We start from the raw sequence: 20,641 nt of genomic DNA on the forward strand, positions 1-20,641 counted from the left end.
TCTGCTGCAGCCCAAATGGACTAAGCCATCATCCAATGAACACAGAATTTTAAAAAAACATTTACTTATTTTCTGACTTCTAATATTTAAAAAAAATGAATAAACGCAATCTTAGTCAAAGAACTATTGACAGCTGATTCCTGCTGGGTGAAAGTTGATCTTCTTCAAGGGAGAGACTCTAGATAGGCTGACTAGACCCCAGTAGATGAACTTGCACTGAGGGCCATCTGGGGACACTAACTTGACTTGATAGTCCTTAACATATATGACAGAATGCATGAAATCCTGTGGGGCTGGATTTGGGGAGATCCAAATGGAGGAAGGTGTATAAAGATTAAAATGCACAAAAATTCAATAAAAATATACATTAAAAGTTTTTTAAAAAATGAATTAATGAGGGGCTGGGACTACAGCTTTGAAATTGAAATGAGTTCGTTTTCTCTTTGGAACAGTCAGAACAGAATACTTTTTACACTACCTCTGGCACTTGCCATAAGTAACAATTCATCAGGCCAGAAAGAGAGGAACAAATCAGGGATTTAAAAGTACCAAGGCGGCTCCATAGTCTATTTTTAATCCAGCCAATTTCCTGCTAGCTTAGAATGTCTTCCATTGTGCCTCCCCTTTGGAGTCAGCCTACAGCAGCGGCACCCTCAGTTTCTTCTGGAAACTTCCCAGTTTAGAATTCCAAAAGAGACAGGTTCTCTCCTGCTGTGTGGTTAATGAAACTGGTAGGCCGGCCGGCTTCCTCCTGGTTGCCGTGGAAACGACCAGGCCACTGGCCCTCTGGAAACGGAAAAGAACAGCTAGTGCGAGACCACGAGACCACGCATTCCACCCTTGCTAGCAGATTAAACCAGACGTCAAGCCAGGGTGAGGGATCAGTGGCCAGGCAAGAGGTCCGGCGGTCTGCAGACCAGAGAGGAGAGTCAAGACCCCGCGTTGGCTGCAAGATGTAAGTAAAGATCTGCTCTTATTTTTAAAAAAGCCTGTGTAGCGCAAACAGACAACGTGAATACCTTCAGAATTTCTGCTGCATGGCAGGGAAGCTCTGCGACTGTTGGAGAGGCCACTGTCAGGCCCACCTCCTCGTAGCTTCCACATACCCACATTCCCGAAACACAGCCTGTTGGCCACAAGTAAGCGTGGTGGCCGAGGCCGCCAAACACTTTTTGAGGCTTCCAAGCACCTGAGTAACTTTCTACTGAGATCTGCCTTTAAATGGAAACCTTTTCAGGGCATCAAGCAAGAGTGAAATGGGTTTCTCTTTTAGTCCCTAGATAAATAGGAATCTGAACTTCTTGATTCTATTTTAATACTTCTATTTCTTCTCTTCTGTTAGTCTACAATATTAAATAATGAAATAAAACAGATCCATATCCTATCTCTTTTTCTGATCTTGAGAGTGAAGGAAATCGAGAAGTTTCACCAAGCACAGCTAATGGTGATTTTTTTTACTGTATTTTTCAATAGTATTATATTTATTTACAGCTCATTTACATGCTTGGTTTGTAGAGTTTACTCCTTAGAAACAGTAAACTTGGATACACATTAGCATTTGGATCAGGTTGCTAACTTTTTAAAAAATTAGTGTTTTTATTAAAAATAGAAAGAACATGATAAATAATGAACAATTCAGACAAGATGAGGTCATGTTTAGTTAAAGGCCAGTAGTCCATACACAGTCCTACATCAATTTGATTGTGTTATAAACATGTTCTTGGACAGTTTTTAGCAAAAAAGTATGTTGCTCTATTTGGGGTAAAAGAAAATGTTTCCAAAAGCACTGTGCATGATATTTATGAAAAAAAAAAAAAAAACTGTCCTTATAAAATTCTGAAAACCCAGACTTCATTTGTTTTCAAACTTGGTTGAAATTTTTAGTGAAAAGAGTGATCTTTGAGAAGTTTTCAATTTTTTAGATTGAATAATGAAATATAGTTGGAGGGAAAACAAGATATTTTTAGTAATTTCTCTCTAACAGAAAATGGACATTTTCTGAAATAAGTTTCAATAAAGTATTTGCAGAAATGAGTGCTTTTCAATGGCTAAGTTGGATTTCCCAACTTTCTTTTCCACACCAATTTTTCATCGCTTAAAACTGGCATATGATCAGCTTTTAGAATCCAGTACCCAGTTGCTTGTGTCTGTGGGAGACAAATCAGGGGGCCTCCAGTGTGGAGAGCAGATAAACCACCTTGTGTCATGGGCAGCTGGGCAAAGCCATGAGTTCGAACCCCAGCAAATAAATCACCTGAGTATGTGCCAGGTCACTCACTGGAAATATCTGAAGGGTTTGCTCTTTGGCAAATTCAGTGTGTCAAGAAGAAGGTGCGGAAACTGCACCATTTAGTTAGGGCTTCCTGGGGACTCTCTCTGAGGTATTCTTTGTACCGTGTTCCATGCCTGCATTAGCAGTTGTCAGTTATATTACCCTCTATTCTAATGGTGAGCTTAAACCTGTTAACTCAAATTTATAAATGTTTCTTTTTCAACGAGTGTTCCTGAAATGTTTATGTCTTGCAGTACTCACTTAATTCATCTTGCTTACACCTTATATAGCATGTGATTCCCACAGACATGTTCAGTTAGAGGCCGATGTAGTGTAGTGATAGAATATGAGGTATGGAACATCATTTAAATCTGCACATGACCTTGGGCTGGGAACAGCACAATCATTTCCACTGTAGCTCCTTTCCATGTATTTGGCTGTCTGGATTAAAATCTGAGCCATTACTAACTAGCTCTGGGATCCTGGACAAGTTATTCAACTCCTCTGTGTCTCCATTTTCTAATATGGTAATGGGACTATAATAGCTACCTTTAGAATTACTGTAAGTATCCAATGATATAAAACATATGAAGTATTTAGAATAGTACCTGGCACAAAAGGAGCACTAATTGTATGTTATTACTAAATAAAGCCAAGCATGTGCCTGTAGTTCCAGCTGTTCAGCAGGCTGAGGTGGAAGGATCACTTGAGCTCAGGAGTTCAAGACCAGCCAAGGCAACATTCTAAAAAATCATATAAACAACTGAGTGAATAAAAACCACGTAGAGTTCCTGACTTCAGTCAGTTTTTGCATTAAGTACATTGCCTTTTATTGATGATTACTTCCTGTGTTTAGCCTTGGGAACACAGAACTGAGGGACAACAATAAAAAGTGGCACTAACATTTCTCCTCCACGTAGAAGTTGCAACTTTTCTTGGAAATCAAGAGCTGCATGCTTGACCAATGTCTATTAGTCAAGTTCTTCAGGAAGAACTTCCAGGTAAATTCTGCTTCTAGGAGCCTGAAGCTTGGGAAGAGGTTAGGAACTCAAGAGAGATCATTAGCATGGATGATATTTAAAGCCAGGAGCATCATGCAAACCTTGAGGGAGTGGAGGAAATAGAAAAGAGGGGTAGGCCTTGAGCTTGGGCATATAGCTAGGACAAGGTAGGGAGATGAGACTCCTGCCAGAGAGATACAAGAACAGCCACGGACACAGCAAAAGGCCAAGGAGAATGAGTGCCATGGAAAAACTGAAAGTTCATTCAAGGGAATAAAAACACTCAAGAGGCAGAGGCAGGCAGATCTCTTTGAGTTCAACACGAGCCTGGTCTATATAGCAAGTTCCAGGCCATTCTTTTAAAAAAATGGAAGAGGGAGGAGTAGGCAACTAGGTCAAGTGCTGGTGAGAAACCAGCAGAAATAAGACCAGAAGAGCCAGGAAATTATTTGTTGGAATATTGTGGGCTGGGTCACTGAGACTCATTTGAATGATTCCATGATTGCGTGATGGCAGCAAGAGCCTCACTGAAAAGGCTTACAACTCTTAGCTCACACAGCCAGCAGGCTATCCAATCACAGGTCTGCTTATAAAAACTTATTTTTCAATTCATTTGTTTCACACTGATTTAGTACTCTAAGAGGTTTGAGACAAGGAAGATTTGTTAACTGTGTTGTCGGTTACTCCCCTAAACCTAGTAAAGGTTCAAGAAAAGGGTAAGAGTTAAAGAAAACTTAAGAAATGGAAGTGGTTTCTTAGCAGATAAGAAAAATAGTTATTCTCAGATTTAGGAGACAATGTAAGTAACGTAAGGGAGGAATCAAGTCAGAACTGGAGAGTAGAACAGAGTGGGAGCCCAAAGACATCCTCACCCCCCCGCCCCCCACAAACCACTCAGGATTCATCTAAGTGTTCCTTAATGCCTCTGCTTTCCTAGTTTGGACAGTCCATAAAAATAAGTGCTTCCTACTTGCATTGCTGAAATTCCTGGTCTTCAATGTTAATGTCTTAGTTTCCTTTCCTGATACTGTGATAAAATACTCTGACAAAAGCAACTCAAGGAAGAAAGAGTTGATTCTGGCTCATTGTTCAAGGGCACAGTCCATCACAGTGCAGAAGTCAAGGTGGCAGGAGCTTGAAGCAACTGATCACATTGCATCCAAATCAGGAAAACAGTGATGACTGTATGCTGCTGTTTTCAACTTCTCTTCTCTACTTATATATAGTCAGGATCCCATCCAGGAAATGGTGCCACCCATGGTGCATGGTTCTCCCCATTTCAATCAACACAATAAAGATAATCCCCCAGAGACCCATTGGCCAGATGATTCTAGATTCTGTCAAGTTGACAATACTAGCCATCACAGTCATTAAGAAAGCCAGAATTGGGAACTGGAGAGATGGCTCCTCATGTAAGGGCATGGGCTGCCCTTGCAGTGGACCCAGGTTCAGTTCTCAGCATCCACATGGTGGCTCACAACTGTCTCTAACTCCAGTTCCAGGGGATTCAGCACCCTCTTCTGGCCTCTAAGGGTATTGCATGCTCATGGTGCACATACATATACACAGGCACTCACACATACACATAAAATAAAAATAAATAAATAAAAAGATTTTTTAAAAGAAAGCCAGAAGAGTTCATTTGGAGGAGCACCTATACCATTTCAAGGGCACTAGATTTAGCCTAAATTGTTCTGCCCAGATTATCTTCTGAAGTTTCTGTCATACAGAATAAGTCTTTAGGGAGTCATTTATGCTGACAGGAAGCACTCTTTTTAAAAAGCATATTTTAGGAGAGTTTTAGAGTTACAGAAAAAAGTGTACAGGATAGTACAGAGAGGTCCTGTGTAAACATCATACATTACTGTGGTTCATTTGTTACAACTAGTGAACCAATACTGATGTACTATTATTGAAAACTAAAGTCCAAATGCTATTCCAATTTTATCAAGTGTCTTATTCTGTTGTAGGATACCATGTTACTTTTAGTCATCATTCCCAGGAGTCATTTTAAAACTCTTAATAATCTTTCAAGAAAGTAATAAAGTTTCAATGTCCTTTGGTTCCAATATTTGTATCTTAAACCACAGTTTAAGAAAAGGAAAACTTTTTTTCCTTTTTTTAACAAAATCTCATAGTTGGAACTTGATCTTTAACTCGGATGAAAGGAAAAAAACCCCAAGACTCACACCTTGAGGTAATAGTTCAGGAGACTTTGTGGGAATGTAATAATATACAACTTGAGTGGAAGGTTTGAATCCCTCTTTATTGTTCTGGAAGCAAGCAATTAAAACTATAAAGGCTTACCAGAATTTCTGATTTCTCATCTCCCAGCAGAGCCATTAGTGTCTCACTCATCCTTGGCAACCTCACAGGATACTGGCCAGTGGTCTGAGCAAGGTTTTCCCTGCATAGCTTTAGAGTCCAGGCTTGTGACAGGTTGTAGGAGGGTTTTTCAGCAAAAGCTGTTATAATCCCTCAACCTAGAACAGCAAGGTCATGGGCTTTGTCGTGCTCACCAGTGTCTGAGAGACCCATACTGTTGGCACTCTGTATTGATGGGTCCCACATCTACAGACTCAACCAGCCTCAGATAGAAAATATTCGGAAAAATTGATGTATGTACTAAGGATGTATAGAATTTTTTTCTTATCCTTATTTTCTAAACAACATAGCAAGACAACTATTTATAAGCATTATAAATTATATTATAATCAAGAGATGATTTTAAGCACACAGGAGGATGAATGTAAATACTGCCATTTTATATAAGGGAATTTATATAGAGAGTCCATAGATTTTGGCCTATGCAGGCTGTGGGGGTGGGCACTATAAACACTTCTCTGTGAATGCCAAGGGGTATCTGCATACTTACTGACTGTGCTCTTGGGAGGATGTCTGACAGGAGATGGAAGGGCAGTGCTAAGAGGCCCTCACTTGGAACTCATGATCTCCCTTCTAAGCAAGTGTATTTAACCCTACACCCTATCAGATGCACAGGAAATTTCCAAGGCCAGCTCAAACCTACACTAGGCTTATTGGTGAAGTTACAAGAGAGTGAGGGAGCCTCATGCATTTTTCCCAGTGCCATTCAGTGACTTTCAAGATGATGCATAGCCAAGGCATAAGACGTTAAGCTCAAACATTTACCTTCTCACCCATACACAAAAACTTATGGTTTCCCTGCCATGGCTAAGCCACAGTATGAAATTCTTGCTAAAGAACAAGATGCATTTTGTGTGCCGATTTTTTTTTTTTTTTGGTCAGAGTCTTAGAGTCTTGCTGTGTTGCTCTGGCTGGTTTCGAACTCCTAGGTGCAAGTGATCTTCCTCCTGCTTCAGCCTCTGGAATAAGTAAGAATGCAGGCGATCTGCTTACTGATTTGATAACATAATATACTCCACAAATCTAGAATGCAAAAAGCAAAGGATCAGATATATACATCTTTAACTTAGCTTTCGTAGAAACTCATTTGGATAATATATTCATGGAGTGCCTCTGTGTGTCAGGTTCTGTGCTAAGGACTGTAGACAACTGTAGACAAGAAAACCAGGGCTTTGTCATGTCAGAAACCTTATGTCCACAGCACATTAGCCCAGGACCCCTAAAAGCAAAGTAATGAGCAAAATCAACACCCAGATGAACTCAGTACTTTATTTTACAGTCTGTTCTTACTCACCTGAGTCTAGAAGCTCCTGAGAAGTTTAATTTCTATATTAATCACTTTAGTCTCAAGGTCGTAATTCAACTGATACCCAAAGAGATCCTGACTTCACCAGTCTGTGGGCAGAGAGAAGACCAAATTAACAGCTTGTATTGTACTAACTTGTGCCCCTACCAAACTGATTCAAGCCCATGCCTTCACATCACTGCTTTGTTTGTATAAGAGTCCCCACCGATTATTTCTTAGCATCTCCATGCCATGACTGCATTTGAAATTTCTCAGTGTTCCTTTCACATGCTTCTGCCTCCAATACTGTTAGATGCCTAGTATCCCTTGCTTCTGGTGTGTGTGTGGGGTCCCTGTTGACTTGATGACCAGAGGCAACATGCAGCAGTATCCTCAATCTGTTCTGAAGGGGTCAAGTGGTGCTGCCTGTCCCTCAATCCTTCCTATGCCAAATCTGTACTATATTCCATTCAAAAGAGGAGAGACTGCTTCAGTCTACTGCTCAGTGTCCTATGTTGCCCCTGGACAGGGACCTCTTGAGCTCCACACACCATAGTTCTAAAAAAAAAAAAACAAAAAAAAAAACAAAAAAACACTTCATACAACCTCTGCTTACAGCTCCATTGATCTCAGCCCAAAGACTAAGTTTGGGCTGGGAAGACACAAACACCACCACCCCATTGCCTTCTGCTCCTTCCATCCCTGGGCCAAGCCTTCAGCGTCAGCATGAATCTTCTTTCTCTCTTCCTCAGCAGTTCCATTTATGCAAAGAACTGCCTGGAGACTTCCCTCCCCCAACTCACTGGACAAGTCAGTATGCCTCAGCGTAGGCTTGCCTTGTCTCATGCAGGCGACAAGCCTAGGAAAGCATTGATCGTGATCCTTCAGAGGAGCTCAGGACATAGCTACCCCATGAGCTTCTGATCCAGTCTAGTGGAGTAATGAGCACATGAGGCAACTAGTTAGGAATAAGGAAAGGCTGGTTAGTTTGGTCCAAAGAGGTGGTTTGATGTGGTGGTCCAGTTCCCTCATGTCTGTGTTCATTTCTATTGCTGCTTGAAATTTTTGCAAAATTGCTCACTTGAAACAACATGAATCCATTCTGCTGCAGTACTGGAGGTCAGAAGCCAAATATTAGACTTACTAGGCTTAAATCAAAGTGTAAGTAGGACTGATTCTCTCTGGAAACTCTTCTTGCATCTCTTGGTAGTCATCTGCTCACCTCATCTTGTAGCCACACCACACTCTATGTATCACGTTGCCCTTGCCTTCTGTCTCTAAAGTGTTCTTTTTACAGTCTGTTCTTACTCACCTGAGTCTGGAAGCCCCTGAGATGTTTAATCTATTTCTGTATTAATCACTTTAGTCTCAAGGTTGTAATTCAACTGATACCCTTATGATTACAGGAAACCTACCTAGCTAATCCATGATCAGCTCTCTATCTCTAGATCTTTAACTGAATGCCATCTCAACATTTACTATGGTTTGAATGAGAAATGTCCTCTTCTTGCTCATGTGTTTGAATATTTGGTCCCCAGCTGGAGGTACTATTTTGGGAGGCTATGGAAGCTTTAGGACATAGGGCTTAGCTATCAGACATAGGCCACTAGAGTGGGCCTTTGAAGGTTATAGTCCACCTCCATTTCTGAACTAGCTGTCTGCTTCTAGCCTGCCCCAGCCATCTCACAGTCCCACCCACAAAGACTAAGGTGCTCCCACAACCACTGGCCTTCCCTGACATAACAGGCTGAAATCCTCTGAAACTGTGAGCCAAAATCATCCCTCCCTCAAGTCGCTTCTGTCAGGTATTTTGTCACAGCAAAGAGAATCAATATTCCATGTACAGTCACATAGCCACATGTACCAGGGATTAGGTCATGCACATCCCTAGCAACCACTACTTAGACTGCTTATCATTGTGAAGGAGCAGTTCAGAAATTATGTGTTTGGGGGCCAGTGAGATAGCTCAGTAGGCAAAGGCCCTTGCTGCCAAACCTGATGACCTGAGTTCAATCCCTGGACCTACATGGTAGAAGAAGAGAACTGTCTTCTGCAAGTTGTTTTCTGACCTCTATACACTCACTGTGGCACGTGGCCATTCTACCCTCCACAGACTAAATAAATAAAAATAAATAAATAAATAGTAAATAAATGCAATTTCTATAAAAAAGAAATTATGTGTTTTTGCTGCCGTACCGTAGGCCTGGGATTAGTAGAAATGAGGGTTGGACAATTAATTCTATTAATTCCCAAGTTAACACACTAGTGATTTCAAAACTGCCCATTTCCACAATTTGGGGAGGGGGTGTTAGTTTGTTTGTTTTGATTTTCTGAAACAGGGTCTTCCTCTAGCCCCAGCCAACTGGAAACTTGCTATATAGACCAAGCTGGCCTGGATCTCACAGAAATCTGCCTGCCTCTGCCTCCCGAGTACTGGGATTAAAGGCGTGCTGCCACCTCACTCTGCCCATGATTTGTTGTAAATCTGATTTGACTTGTTACAGCTTTTTAAAAATATATATTTTATTTATTATTTTTATTTTATATGTATGAGTGTATTGACTGGAAACTTGCTATATAGACCAAGCTGGCCTGGATCTCACAGAAATCTGCCTGCCTCTGCCTCCCGAGTACTGGGATTAAAGGCGTGCTGCCACCTCACTCTGCCCATGATTTGTTGTAAATCTGATTTGACTTGTTACAGCTTTTTAAAAATATATATTTTATTTATTATTTTTATTTTATATGTATGAGTGTATTGCCTGCATGCAGCTTTTTAAAAAAATGTTTTCTGGGCTGGAGAGCTGGCTCAGTGGTTAAGAATACTGACTGCTCTTACAGAGGACCCAGATTTGATTCCCAGCACCCACATGGCAGCTAACAACCATCTGTAACTCCAGTTCCAGGGGATCAGATGTCTTCTTCTGACCTCCGAGGGCATTGCATGACATGAATGCACTTATAAACATGCAGACAGTACACTCATAAAATAAAAAACAAAACAAAAAAGTGACATAGCAAATGAGATTTCTTCAAAGTGACTTTCAGGCATGTCTTGACAGAGCATGCTGATATAGTCCTGATACCACTATAATACTGATGCGGCAAAGCTTCAAAGTCTATGAGCAGTACTGTAGTACTACGGGTCTGAAAATGTACTTATGAATAGTAGTAACAGCATTTATGAATAGGACCCATGCATTTTGCTTTGTTCTTATTCTAACATGCTCAGTAGGATTATCCTCTGATATCATACTAAGAGACATGAGACTCAGCATGGCTCTCAGGCTGGTCCATTCACATACAGTGAGTTGAACATGAACAATCACAAAGATATTTCCCAGTGAGCCTGCTAAGGACCCAAATTGCATGCTTGAAGCTAATTCTGCCAAAATTCCAAATAAGCTGAGACATGAATCTTTGCTTCCCACCTCCCTTTTTTTAATCAACAAATATGTGTGATGATAGCAAATAGTTTAGTAAGTCATCCAACATACTGATTGCATCAAAGTCATGGTGAACTCAGATCCTGTCTCTCTCTGTGAACTTTGTAAGCCATGTTGAAGGAGATCTAAATGATTGCCTCCCACAGAGGTGTCCCTGACCAATGTCAACACTTGAAAAGCCATATGAAAATTCAGTGGCACATCCTGGGTATGGGGTATGTTTGTGGGATGTGAAGAAGAAAGGAAAGACAACACTTATCACATGAAGAAAACATTATGGGGAGATCCAAATTAACTTCACTTTCAACTTTATGAGCTTTGAAATATCAAGCAACATGGATATTGGTCCCTTCTTTTCAATATCCCCTTGCACTGTTTAACTGTAACTTACTTCCTGCAGTTCATTCCTGAAATACAGCCAAAGAAAAGAAAAATGCTAAAACTTCTTCTCAAGAGCTTTTTGGGACCTATACTTTAAGGCTTCACATGGGGCCACTGTGAGTGTCACATCCACTGTTGTGTGAGCTTTTCCTGGAGAGATGAGAAGCAAGTGTCAACTCACCCCACATAGGGCATCAACTCACCCCACATAGGGCACCAACGACAGAACAAAGCATGATCTCACCCAAGTCCTACTTGGCGAACCAATGAGCTTACTTGATTTTCTTACAGATGTTGACACCAAAACACAACTTCTACCTCAAAGGGGATAAGAGATCATTTATTCTGGAGCCAAATATGAGTGACCATGGCCAGGAACACAGATTTAGGTTACCCCAAATTCCATGTTCCAACATGGTAACAGTTTGATGACACTATAGTAACAGAACAAAGAAAGTCATAAACCAAGGAAGTTTTCAAAAATCTTGGTGGAAATATTAGGTAGGTAGGTTACAGCAAAGTGGGGGGAAATCTCTGCTCTAAGTCTTGGGTGCTTTCAGATGACATTCTTAGACTTTTGGTTGGTGGAAGCTAGTGGTCTGTTAACATTCCCAAAGGATGTTAGGTCAGACACAGAAGTGAACAAGGAATGGCTATAAACGGGGCTGAAAGGAGCCCAAGATGAATTACAATTAGGCTTGGACCTGTAAAGTTCCAACCTCACTTCAAATCATTGAAGATCCAGTCAGTTAATCAGCCTTGTAGAAGGATCACTGGAAGGTGCAGCTCTTTCCAGGAACTTTTGTTCACACCGAGTATGGGTGAGGAACTTCATACAAAAGCATGAGTGACCTCAAAGCAGCCACACCGCTGAAAGGTCTCAGCCCAGCATACATGGATGAAGATGTCCCCACAGTTGCACAGAAGGAGTTCCCCCTTCAGTTAGACTTCCAGCACCTTCCAAGACCATGAAAGCCCATGAAGCTGGCAGAGAGGTGCAGGAGTAGCTGAGATCTCAAGCAAGAGTCTGATGACCCTTCCTGCCTCTTCCTTCTATGAGAGATGTCAACAGAGAGGCTCATGAGTAGCCACAGCTGCTTGTGATGGTGAAGACTGTTCTGTTCAGAGGACAGTGTTATGCAATATCCACACAACAGTGCAGCCAGACTTTGTCCTTAGCCTAGCTGGGAAGGGTGATGACACAGTCATGGACAAGTGGGAACCAGACCTGAGACAAGTGATAACTCTTTGGGGGAGCCTCAAAGTGAAGTCTTCACCCCACATCTCTCCCATGTGTCCCATTTAATCCCTGCTATTCTCGCAATGGAGATAAAGGCAGGGATAAAGCTTAAAGTGCAAATACCTTTAGGCACAAATATGTTGGTTTAAGCTCCTACCCAAGCAGCTGGTACTAGACCTGGTCTGAGGGTGGGTTTTGAGTACCTGGAAAAGATAGATGAGGATATTTAAGGAATTAAGAGGAAGACATAGCAAGGGGAGCCCAGGGATGGGTGAGATGCTCCTTTGGTAGCTTGTCAATAGCTAGTCTTTATTAGCAGCTCAGCTATGAAACAGCCCGGAACCTCCAGTCTCCAAGAGAATGAGCTCTACCCTTCTGGCCACAAGGGAGTGGATTTGAGTCTCCAGGAGTTGAGTTTCCAGCCAAGCTATGTTGAAACAATAGTGGCTTCCAGTGTTCCCATTTGGGCTCTCAGCTTCCTACACTCCTAGTTCCTGCCCAGGGATCAGGCCGGTGCATCAAATGAATGCTTAAAGGAGGAAGAAGCTAATCCTCACCCCCACCTCCTAAACCCTACTCTCTTGGATAATTCCTGAGGTTCCAGATATTGGAATCGATCTATCTGGAGAGCCTGGAGTTAGGAGCCAGAAAATAGATGTAAATATTCAATGAAAATACGGTGTTCCCTTACATAGAACCCATCTCCTCCCTCAATTCAATCTCTCCTTGGCAGCCTCTGCAACCTTCCTTGAACACAGATCTAAACAGGTCCCCTGCTATATGTCTTACTGGCTCAGTTTTGCCTCTTATAGGGGCCGCTGACAGGGCTGGTGACATGGAGAAGGTGCACAGGCCAAGCCCGTGGAGCAGAGGCACATTTTCATTTTATTTCTTTTTTATCTCAAATCTTTAAAATTCTGTTTGCATATTGTTAATAATGAAGACAACATGTAAGTGAGCTAAAATGTGTATGGTCTTTGTAAATAAAAGATCATATATATTGGGGAAAGTTTTCTAAATTTTTTTTTGATGGAGTATTTTAGACTAGTCATGGCTAGCACTGACTTTGTTTCTAGTTTGTAGGTCTTGGGGCATCTGATGTGTACTCTGAACACTTCAATTATTCTGAGATTTCTCCCTTGACTCTAATTTCTGCACTGCCCTATCTCCTAATCCCAACAACTCCTTTCCTGCCTAAACAGCACCACCACCAACACTCCATCTGCATCTTTAACCAGTGCTGCTAAGGGTAATGCCTTATTATTGGTTGTCCAACTGCTTGTCCCTAGAGTGCATTGTCCCTTAGGCAAACTACAAGACCCTTGAGGGAGATGTGATATCTTTCTTTTTGATTTCCATGACTTTGACTGCAATGTGGCATTAAGTAATGTTCTCTACGTGTTGATTCATTGTTGTCTTTTGAGGAAAAAGGTTCTAAATTTAAGTTGCAAAATATTAGCACCACTAATCAGTGTAGACTGCCTGTTCACAGACTTCCAAACAGCAGTGGCTTTCAGAAGGAAGATCAGTATTTCCTTGCATCATGGACTAATAGGAAGAGGGCATGTGCCCTACTCTGTAGTCATTCTAGTTTCTGTCCATAGTTTTGACATCTTCTAGAGCCTCCAGGTCTTCCACAGAATCTTCCATCATATTTCACTGGCCAGAACTCAGTCACAGAGCACCACATCATTAAAGGAAACTTAAACATGAAGTGGTTTAGTTGTCAACTTGACACATCTGGGTAGAGGGAGCCTCAGTTGGGGAACTGCCTCCATTGGACTGGCCTGTGGCCATGTTTGTGAGGCATTTTCTCGATTTTTGAGTGATATGGGAGGTTCCCACCCACTGTGGATGGTGCCACCCCTGGGACAGTTGTTCTGCATTGCATAAGAAAATAGGCTGACCACAGCCAGGGGAGCAAGCCAGTAAGCAGTGTTCCTCCATGGCCTGTGCTTCAGCTCCTGCCTCCAGGTTCCTGCCCTGAGTTCCTACCTTGGTATCCATTAGTGATGAACTGTGACCCAGGAGATATAAGTCAAATAAACCCTTTTCTCCCCAAGTTGGTATTGGTCAGAGTGTTTTTTCACAAAAATTGAAAGCAAACTAGAACAAGTGGTATGCCAGGGGGAAGACAAGAAGGTAGGCTTGGGAACACACCAGAAGTTTTTGATATACTCAGGGCAGAATACACAGTAAGTGGCTGTGTGGAACCATAAGAAAACACAGATAGTGCTGGGTATGGTGACTCATGCCTTTAATCCCAGCACTTGGGAGGCAGAAGCAGGCAGATCTCTATAAGATCAAGGCCAGCCTGGTCTACATAGTGAATTCCAGACCGGCTGGGACTGCAGGGAGACCCTGTCTCAAAAATACACACACACACACACACACACACACACACACACACACACACACACCACAGATAGTATCAGGATACCTGAATGTTCCAAGCAAGATGCTGGATACCATGCATAACCTTTGGATGTCTGAGCCTTTAAATCACTGGTGATATTTTAAAAGCCCAAAGCTACTGTTCAGAATCTGTATGGCAGCTGAAGAAATCTCAGTAGCATCTAAGACCAGCAACTAGCTGTGTGAAGGCACAGGCTTCTGAATTAAGTGGATACAGACATCAGTTACTTCAAAACAAATTCCATAGAGATTCCTTCTCCATCTAGGATTACACCCAACATTTAGATCATGTTTACACTTGGCTCCAAAAGGAACATTTCAAACTAGATGAATCTGTTTATAAGAAGATAGTACTTGCAAGGAGATATTGTGTCAGTGGGAGGAAAGCTCTTGGACCATGCACCCAAAACACACTTGAAATGTCATTAATAATGAAGCTTTGAATTTTACAAACTTAACACAGAGGATAAAAATATGATTGTGGAAAAATGTGTGTCATTGTTCAAATTATTGCTACAGTTAAAAATCAAATGTGATTTAAAATTTTAATTTAGGGGGGCTAGAGAGATGGCTCAGTGGTTAAGAGCACTGGCTGCTCTTGCAGAGGACCTGGGTTCAGTTCCTAGCACCCACATGGCAGCTAACAGCCATCCATAACTCCAGTTCCAGGGGATCCAATGCCCTCTTCTGGCCTCCTCTGGCATTGCATGACACAGGTGCACTTACACACATGCACATAAAACACTCATACACATAAAAAGAATAACAAAAAGTTTAATTCAGAAGTGTGTTTAATTTGAATCCAGAAGTGATTTTTACTTTAAAATGGAAAAGTAACTGTGGAAGTAGACCCAAGTGAAGAAACCAGGAGAAATAAAAGAGGTAGAAATTGATGAAGGCTGCAGTAAGAAGTGAACAGTCTCAGATATAAACCTGGGCTGGGAAGTTTATAAAGAAACAGGTTTATTTACAGTTTTGAAGGCTAAAAACGCAATTGTATTTCATCAGCTCCAATAAGGGCTTCGTGTCAAATGGCATTGTGATAGAAGCACATGGGAAAGGGAAACCACATGGTGAGACAGAAAATCAGAGCTTGAAGAGGGGTGAGATTCATTCTTTTACAGCAGCTCTCTCACTAGAACCAGAGTCCTATGAGAACTGCATCAGTTTCTGAGAGCAATGCCCCCAAGAGGTCTAGTGACAATCCAGTAGGATCTATTTCTTAAAGGTCCCACCACCCCTAACATCATCACACTAGGACCCAGCTTCTAACACCTGAACTCATGGGGACAAACCACATGCAAACCACAGCAGTGAGGCTTGTCACTACACAGCTGGAGCACATTTTATCTGTGCTTACTGAGACCTTGAAGGGCAAGCTGGTCAGTGTGCACAGGTTTGCCGCCCCCCCCCCCCCCCCCCCCCCCCCCCCCCTCTGTTCTCTGGTACTGCTCTGTGTTTTTCTTCTGTTCAACCTGCATTCTGCCCTCTCGGTCCATTGTCTGCTGGATGTCTTGTTTTTGGCTGCAAGGCTGAGCATCTGACTTAGGGAGACAATGCATTTTTGCCTCTAACTATTGGGAAAGTGAAATTTATTCCTCTGGAGGTTGCTCAGTTGGCAGAAGATAACCTGCCTCTACTGGTGACTGTCTTGTCCCCAGAAGATGTGAGTTTGTCTGAGAGTGAAGTCCACCCAGAAGGAAGAAGAATTAAAAAATAGACATTTCTTACAACCCATTTTTAATAGCTAAAGCCATACTTAGAATACTTCCATGATTTTTCAAAAATATATAAACCAATTATTTTTGTTCAATATTGTCTGATTGGGTTCCTGAAATTGACATGCTTTTCTGTTCAATCAATATTGATAGATGCAAAGTACCACGCTAGAAATAACACAGAGCCAAGCAACAGCTCCCTTGGTTGGTGAGAGTTCCTCTTCCAGTGGAAAACACCTTCAAATGATCAGAGTACACAGCCACCATCCCTATAATAACTGTTTGTATGTGGTATTAATTTTGTGCCTAACTACACCTTTGAAGATGTCCAATAAGCTTCATGGAGGAGGTGATATATGAGGCAGGGACTATTTCTCCTTTTTGTCTTCCAAGCCACTTTGTTCTTACCAGTACATATATTCAATCCCTCAATAAATCCCAAAGAGATGTCATTTTAAATGGTAATTGTGGTGGTTTGAGTAAGTGTCCCCTATAGGCTCCAAGTATTTGAACACTTGGTCAGTTGGTGGCACTGTTTGTGGATGTTTCAGGAGGTGTGGCCTTGCTGGAGGAAGCATATCAATTTCCTTTGGAGATGTCTGGTGGCCATGTCCCAGCAAGCCAACATCATTTTCCCATCCTGTCTCTTTCTTCTTCCTTCATGCCATGAACAGATATCAGTGTCTGAAGAAGGAGGCAGACACTTTCTCTCCCCAGGCTGTGGCTGATGCATGGACACCCCCCACCCTGCCCAGTGCATGCATGCATGTGCATATGCACACACACATACACTTTCCCTTTAGCTGGAGTCAGAGAGAGCCAATGGTATTAACAGTAATCTTGGTACTGTGAACACAAGGTTATGGGGACATAAAGCCCCAGAAACCTCTGATGGAATCTGGGACAGCAGGTCATCTAAAATTATCTTGTAGTTAATAAATTCCCTCCTGGTCCTTACTAAGTGGGATAGTCATCAACACATTCTAACACCATTTAAAACAGGGATACCTCTTGTTCACAATGAGCACTGGCCCTCCCAGTTCCTCAAAGCTTTTTTTGTACAAAATACACATTAATAAATCCTTTAAGAAACTCCAGTGTCCACTTCAAAAATAGGCTGTAAACCAGCTTATCCAGTCCCTCAGGGGAACTGACTCCATCTCTCTGCTGGATCTTTACAGCCATCTCTATGTTGAATATTGCTTGTTTTCCTCCTTTAAGTACAAAGCCCTGGAGGGCAGCACCCAGGTCTTATGGATTGCTGCTTCTTCTGCTTTGCCTGAGCCAGGGCTTGGCACATCATCCATGCTTGGCCCTGCCTGACTCCTAACTGGGCTTGCTCCCTGCTCTCCTCTGCTCCAGCTCTGGGTCCTCATGTGACTTGGTCTGAGACTCTGGTGCCATGGTCAACTGGAAGCAGAATCAATTTTTTTTTTGTCTTTTTTTTTTTTTTTTTTTTTTCGGAGCTGAGGACCAAACCCAGGGCCTTGCTCTTGCTAGGTGAGACTCTACCACTGAGCTAAATCCCCAATCCCAGAATCAAATCCATTAGAACACAAACTCCATGAAGGGTGGACCCTGAAGGGACTTCAAAGTTCTAAGCTGTTTTCTCCAGGGCAAGCAAAGTACCTGCCACCTAACAAACTCAGTAAGTATGAGTTGAATGAGTGAATGAATGAACAGATGGATGAATAGACAAATAAACGAATGCATGGAAGGAGGAATAGATGATGAATGGATGCATGAACAGATGGATGGATGGAAAATGGATGGACAGATGGACAGAAGGAAGGATGGATAGATGCAGTTCCAAGTTCTTGAAACCAATACTTTGCCTTTTGTGCAAATATACTTGGCTGAGCTTGGTTTTTTTCCTCCCTGCATTGCAGTCACCTACTGATGGACTTGTGCCTGTCTGCCCGAACCCTAGTATTTTTAGCTTAGCCTCCTTCCAGTTTCTTGGTGCCTCCTGGCCTCACCTTGAACCCTCTGTGTTGTAGATCCCTTTCCTGCTCTCATCATATTCTTTGGACATATATTTAACTCCTCAGAATGATCCCTTCATCTCTTGTCCCCCTGTCCCTTCTTATGGCGGCCCTGTCCATAGATCTGACCTTCCTTGTCACAGTCTCATGACAGATCTCTTCCCATTCTGATGGTGTTCTGTAAACACTGATGACCTGAACTGTGCTGTTGGTTTGTCTTTAAGCATCAGGTAAGTCAGGAGGAACTTCTATTATTTTTATTTATTTACTTTTATTTATTATTTTGTTTTGTATAGTATGAGTGTCTTGCCTGTATGTAAATGCACCCACGCATGCAATGCCCATGGAGGCCAGAAGAGGGTGTCAGATCCTTTGGAGCTGGAGTTACAGATGGTTGTTAGCTTCTATTTGGGTGCTGGGAACCAAACCCAGGTCCTCTGCAAGAGCAGCCAGTGTTCTTAACCACTGAGCCGTCTCTCCAGCTCCCATCACTATTATGCTTTAAAACAGAAATGTTTTCCATTTTCCCACCTAATTTTACTTAGCAGTGCTTCTATATTGCTTAATTTTGAACCTCACAATAAATTGTATGACAAAATTAATTCCCAAAATTTGTTCTGGGATAGAAGCTGATAAATCAAGATAACTGTGATTAAAATTGGTGAGTGATGCTGGGCATGATGACACATACTTTTGATCCCAGCACTCAGGAGGCAGAGACAGGCAGATCTCTGTGAGATGGAGGCCAGTCTGGTCTATATAGTGAGTTCCAGGCCAGCTGGGGCTACAGGGAGATCCTGTCTCAAAAAAAGACCAAAAAATTACTGGTGCGTAATTAGTCCTTTCATTGTCTCTCAACATAGTTACAGTTGACTCTGATATACAAGTACATTTGTAGGGACCAGGAAAGGATGGATGGACCTCTAAACAGATTTAATATGCCCAGGAGAGAATGGGAGATACATTTGTCTAATTAGGAATGGAAGTCTACCATTAACTAAGCATTTCATTGCTGTTCACAGTGTTGTTTAACAAGCAATGCATGGGTAGCTGGATCCTACACAGAATTGCTTGTCTTTGAATTCCAGGAAGTTAGGTATGGAGTGGGAGGAGGGCGTGTGCACGCTGAGGGTCTTAAGATATAGATAGCAGTTGGATGCTGGCATTAATAACGCCAAGCCCTCGCCCATAAACAAGATGTGGTAGTCCCTTGGCTGACACCACCCCAGCTCTGCGGGCATGTTAGTCTTGCTGTCAGCTCATATCCGTAGAGTTTTATGCCTCAACTGAGTAGAGTTTAGAGGTCTGGCTGATGCATCTCTCAAGGTTCCAAGATAAAAACATTGCCTGTCTTAATTAGAAGAGCAAGACAAAATGTTTACAGCCACTTGTTTAGGCAGCTGCTTTCCAATAGGGTGTGTATTTCCAGTGAGAGGCTGTGATATCAAAGCTTCAGGTTTTCTTTCAGGTGAGTGTCTGTGAATTGGCTCATGAAGGAGAAACAGGAACACACCAGTCTATGCTAGAGAAGAATGATACGGCCTTCCACTCACTGCCTGCTTCTGTTTGGAGCACTAGGCATCTTTGTACTCGATCACCTCACAAAAGGTCAGAAGAACAACACACTAATTTTCACAAAGGAAAACACTATTCGGAACTGTAGCTGCCCTGTAGACATCAGGGACTGTGACTACAGTTTGGCCAACTTGATGTGCAGCTGTAAAACCGTCCTGCCTTTTGCTGAGGAGCAAACCAGCTATAATGGCCATCTGACCATCTGGTTCACGGACACATCCACATTGGGCCACCTGCTGAATTTCACTCTGGTCCAAGACCTGAAGCTTTCTCTGTGTGGTTCCAACACCCTCCCCACCGAGTACCTGGCTGTCTGTGGCTTGAAGAGGCTTAGCATCAACACTGAAGCCAAGCATCCCTCCCCAGAGCAGAGCTTGCTCATCCACAGCAGAGGGGAAGGGGATTGCTATTACAAAGGCTGGCAAACATGTATGTTCATCTCTTTCTTAGATATGGCTCTTTTCAACAGAGACTCATCTTTAAAATCATACAGTATCGATAACATTTCCAGCATCACAAGAGACTTTCCTGATTTTTCTTATTTTAAAACTTTCCCAATGCCAAGCAACAAAAGCTATGTTATCACAGTCATTTACTAATATCCTGTGTCCATCTGCCTGGAACGCTGGGAAATGATGGCCCATTTGATCAAGGAATCTGGGAATTGGGCTAGGAGATAGGTATCCCCTTCTCTTCCCTCAGCCCCCAGTTGCAACAAAGACACATGAGTAGCCAGCTCTTTGCTCTGCTCCACAGTCAACTTTGGGAGCTATTTTGAGAAAGAAAGAAGAGATGGTTCCAAGGTTAGGAGCACTGGCTGTTCTTGAAGAAGACTGGGTTCGAATTCCAGTACCCACTTGGCGGCTAACAACTGTCTGTAACTCCAGGGTATCCAACCCCCTCCTCTGTCCTCCTTGGGCACTACACAACATGGGTAC

The 20,641-nt window shown here is 42.3% G+C and overlaps 1 protein-coding gene and 1 long non-coding RNA gene across 2 annotated transcripts in view; one reads left to right on the forward strand and one right to left on the reverse strand.

Moving 5' to 3' along the window:
• The first annotated feature begins 666 nt into the window (after positions 1-666).
• CUNH21orf62 (chromosome unknown C21orf62 homolog) lies at positions 667-20,530 on the forward strand. Its single transcript, XM_008835974.2, has 2 exons — positions 667-955; positions 19,597-20,530. Exon 2 carries the CDS (start codon positions 19,661-19,663, stop codon positions 20,300-20,302), a length of 642 nt encoding a protein of 213 aa, XP_008834196.1. The 5' UTR covers positions 667-955; positions 19,597-19,660; the 3' UTR covers positions 20,303-20,530.
• The window catches only part of LOC115070865, a 33,628-nt gene continuing 19,506 nt past the window's right edge, over positions 6,520-20,641 (reverse strand). The window contains exons 4-5 of the long non-coding RNA XR_003849977.1: positions 6,953-7,053; positions 6,520-6,681 (exon numbers count right to left, since the gene is read on the reverse strand). This is a non-coding gene — a long non-coding RNA (uncharacterized LOC115070865). The remainder of the gene's footprint in view (positions 6,682-6,952; positions 7,054-20,641) is intronic.

This window comes from Nannospalax galili, unplaced genomic scaffold (genome assembly GCF_000622305.1).
Source record: "Nannospalax galili isolate Female #2095 unplaced genomic scaffold, S.galili_v1.0 scaffold136, whole genome shotgun sequence".
NCBI lineage: Eukaryota > Metazoa > Chordata > Mammalia > Rodentia > Spalacidae > Nannospalax > Nannospalax galili.

What these genes read in the sequence shown, in the direction of transcription:
- CUNH21orf62 (XM_008835974.2), top strand. Translation starts at nt 19,661, where the DNA reads ATGATACGGCCTTCCACTCACTGCCTGCTTCTGTTTGGAGCACTAGGC.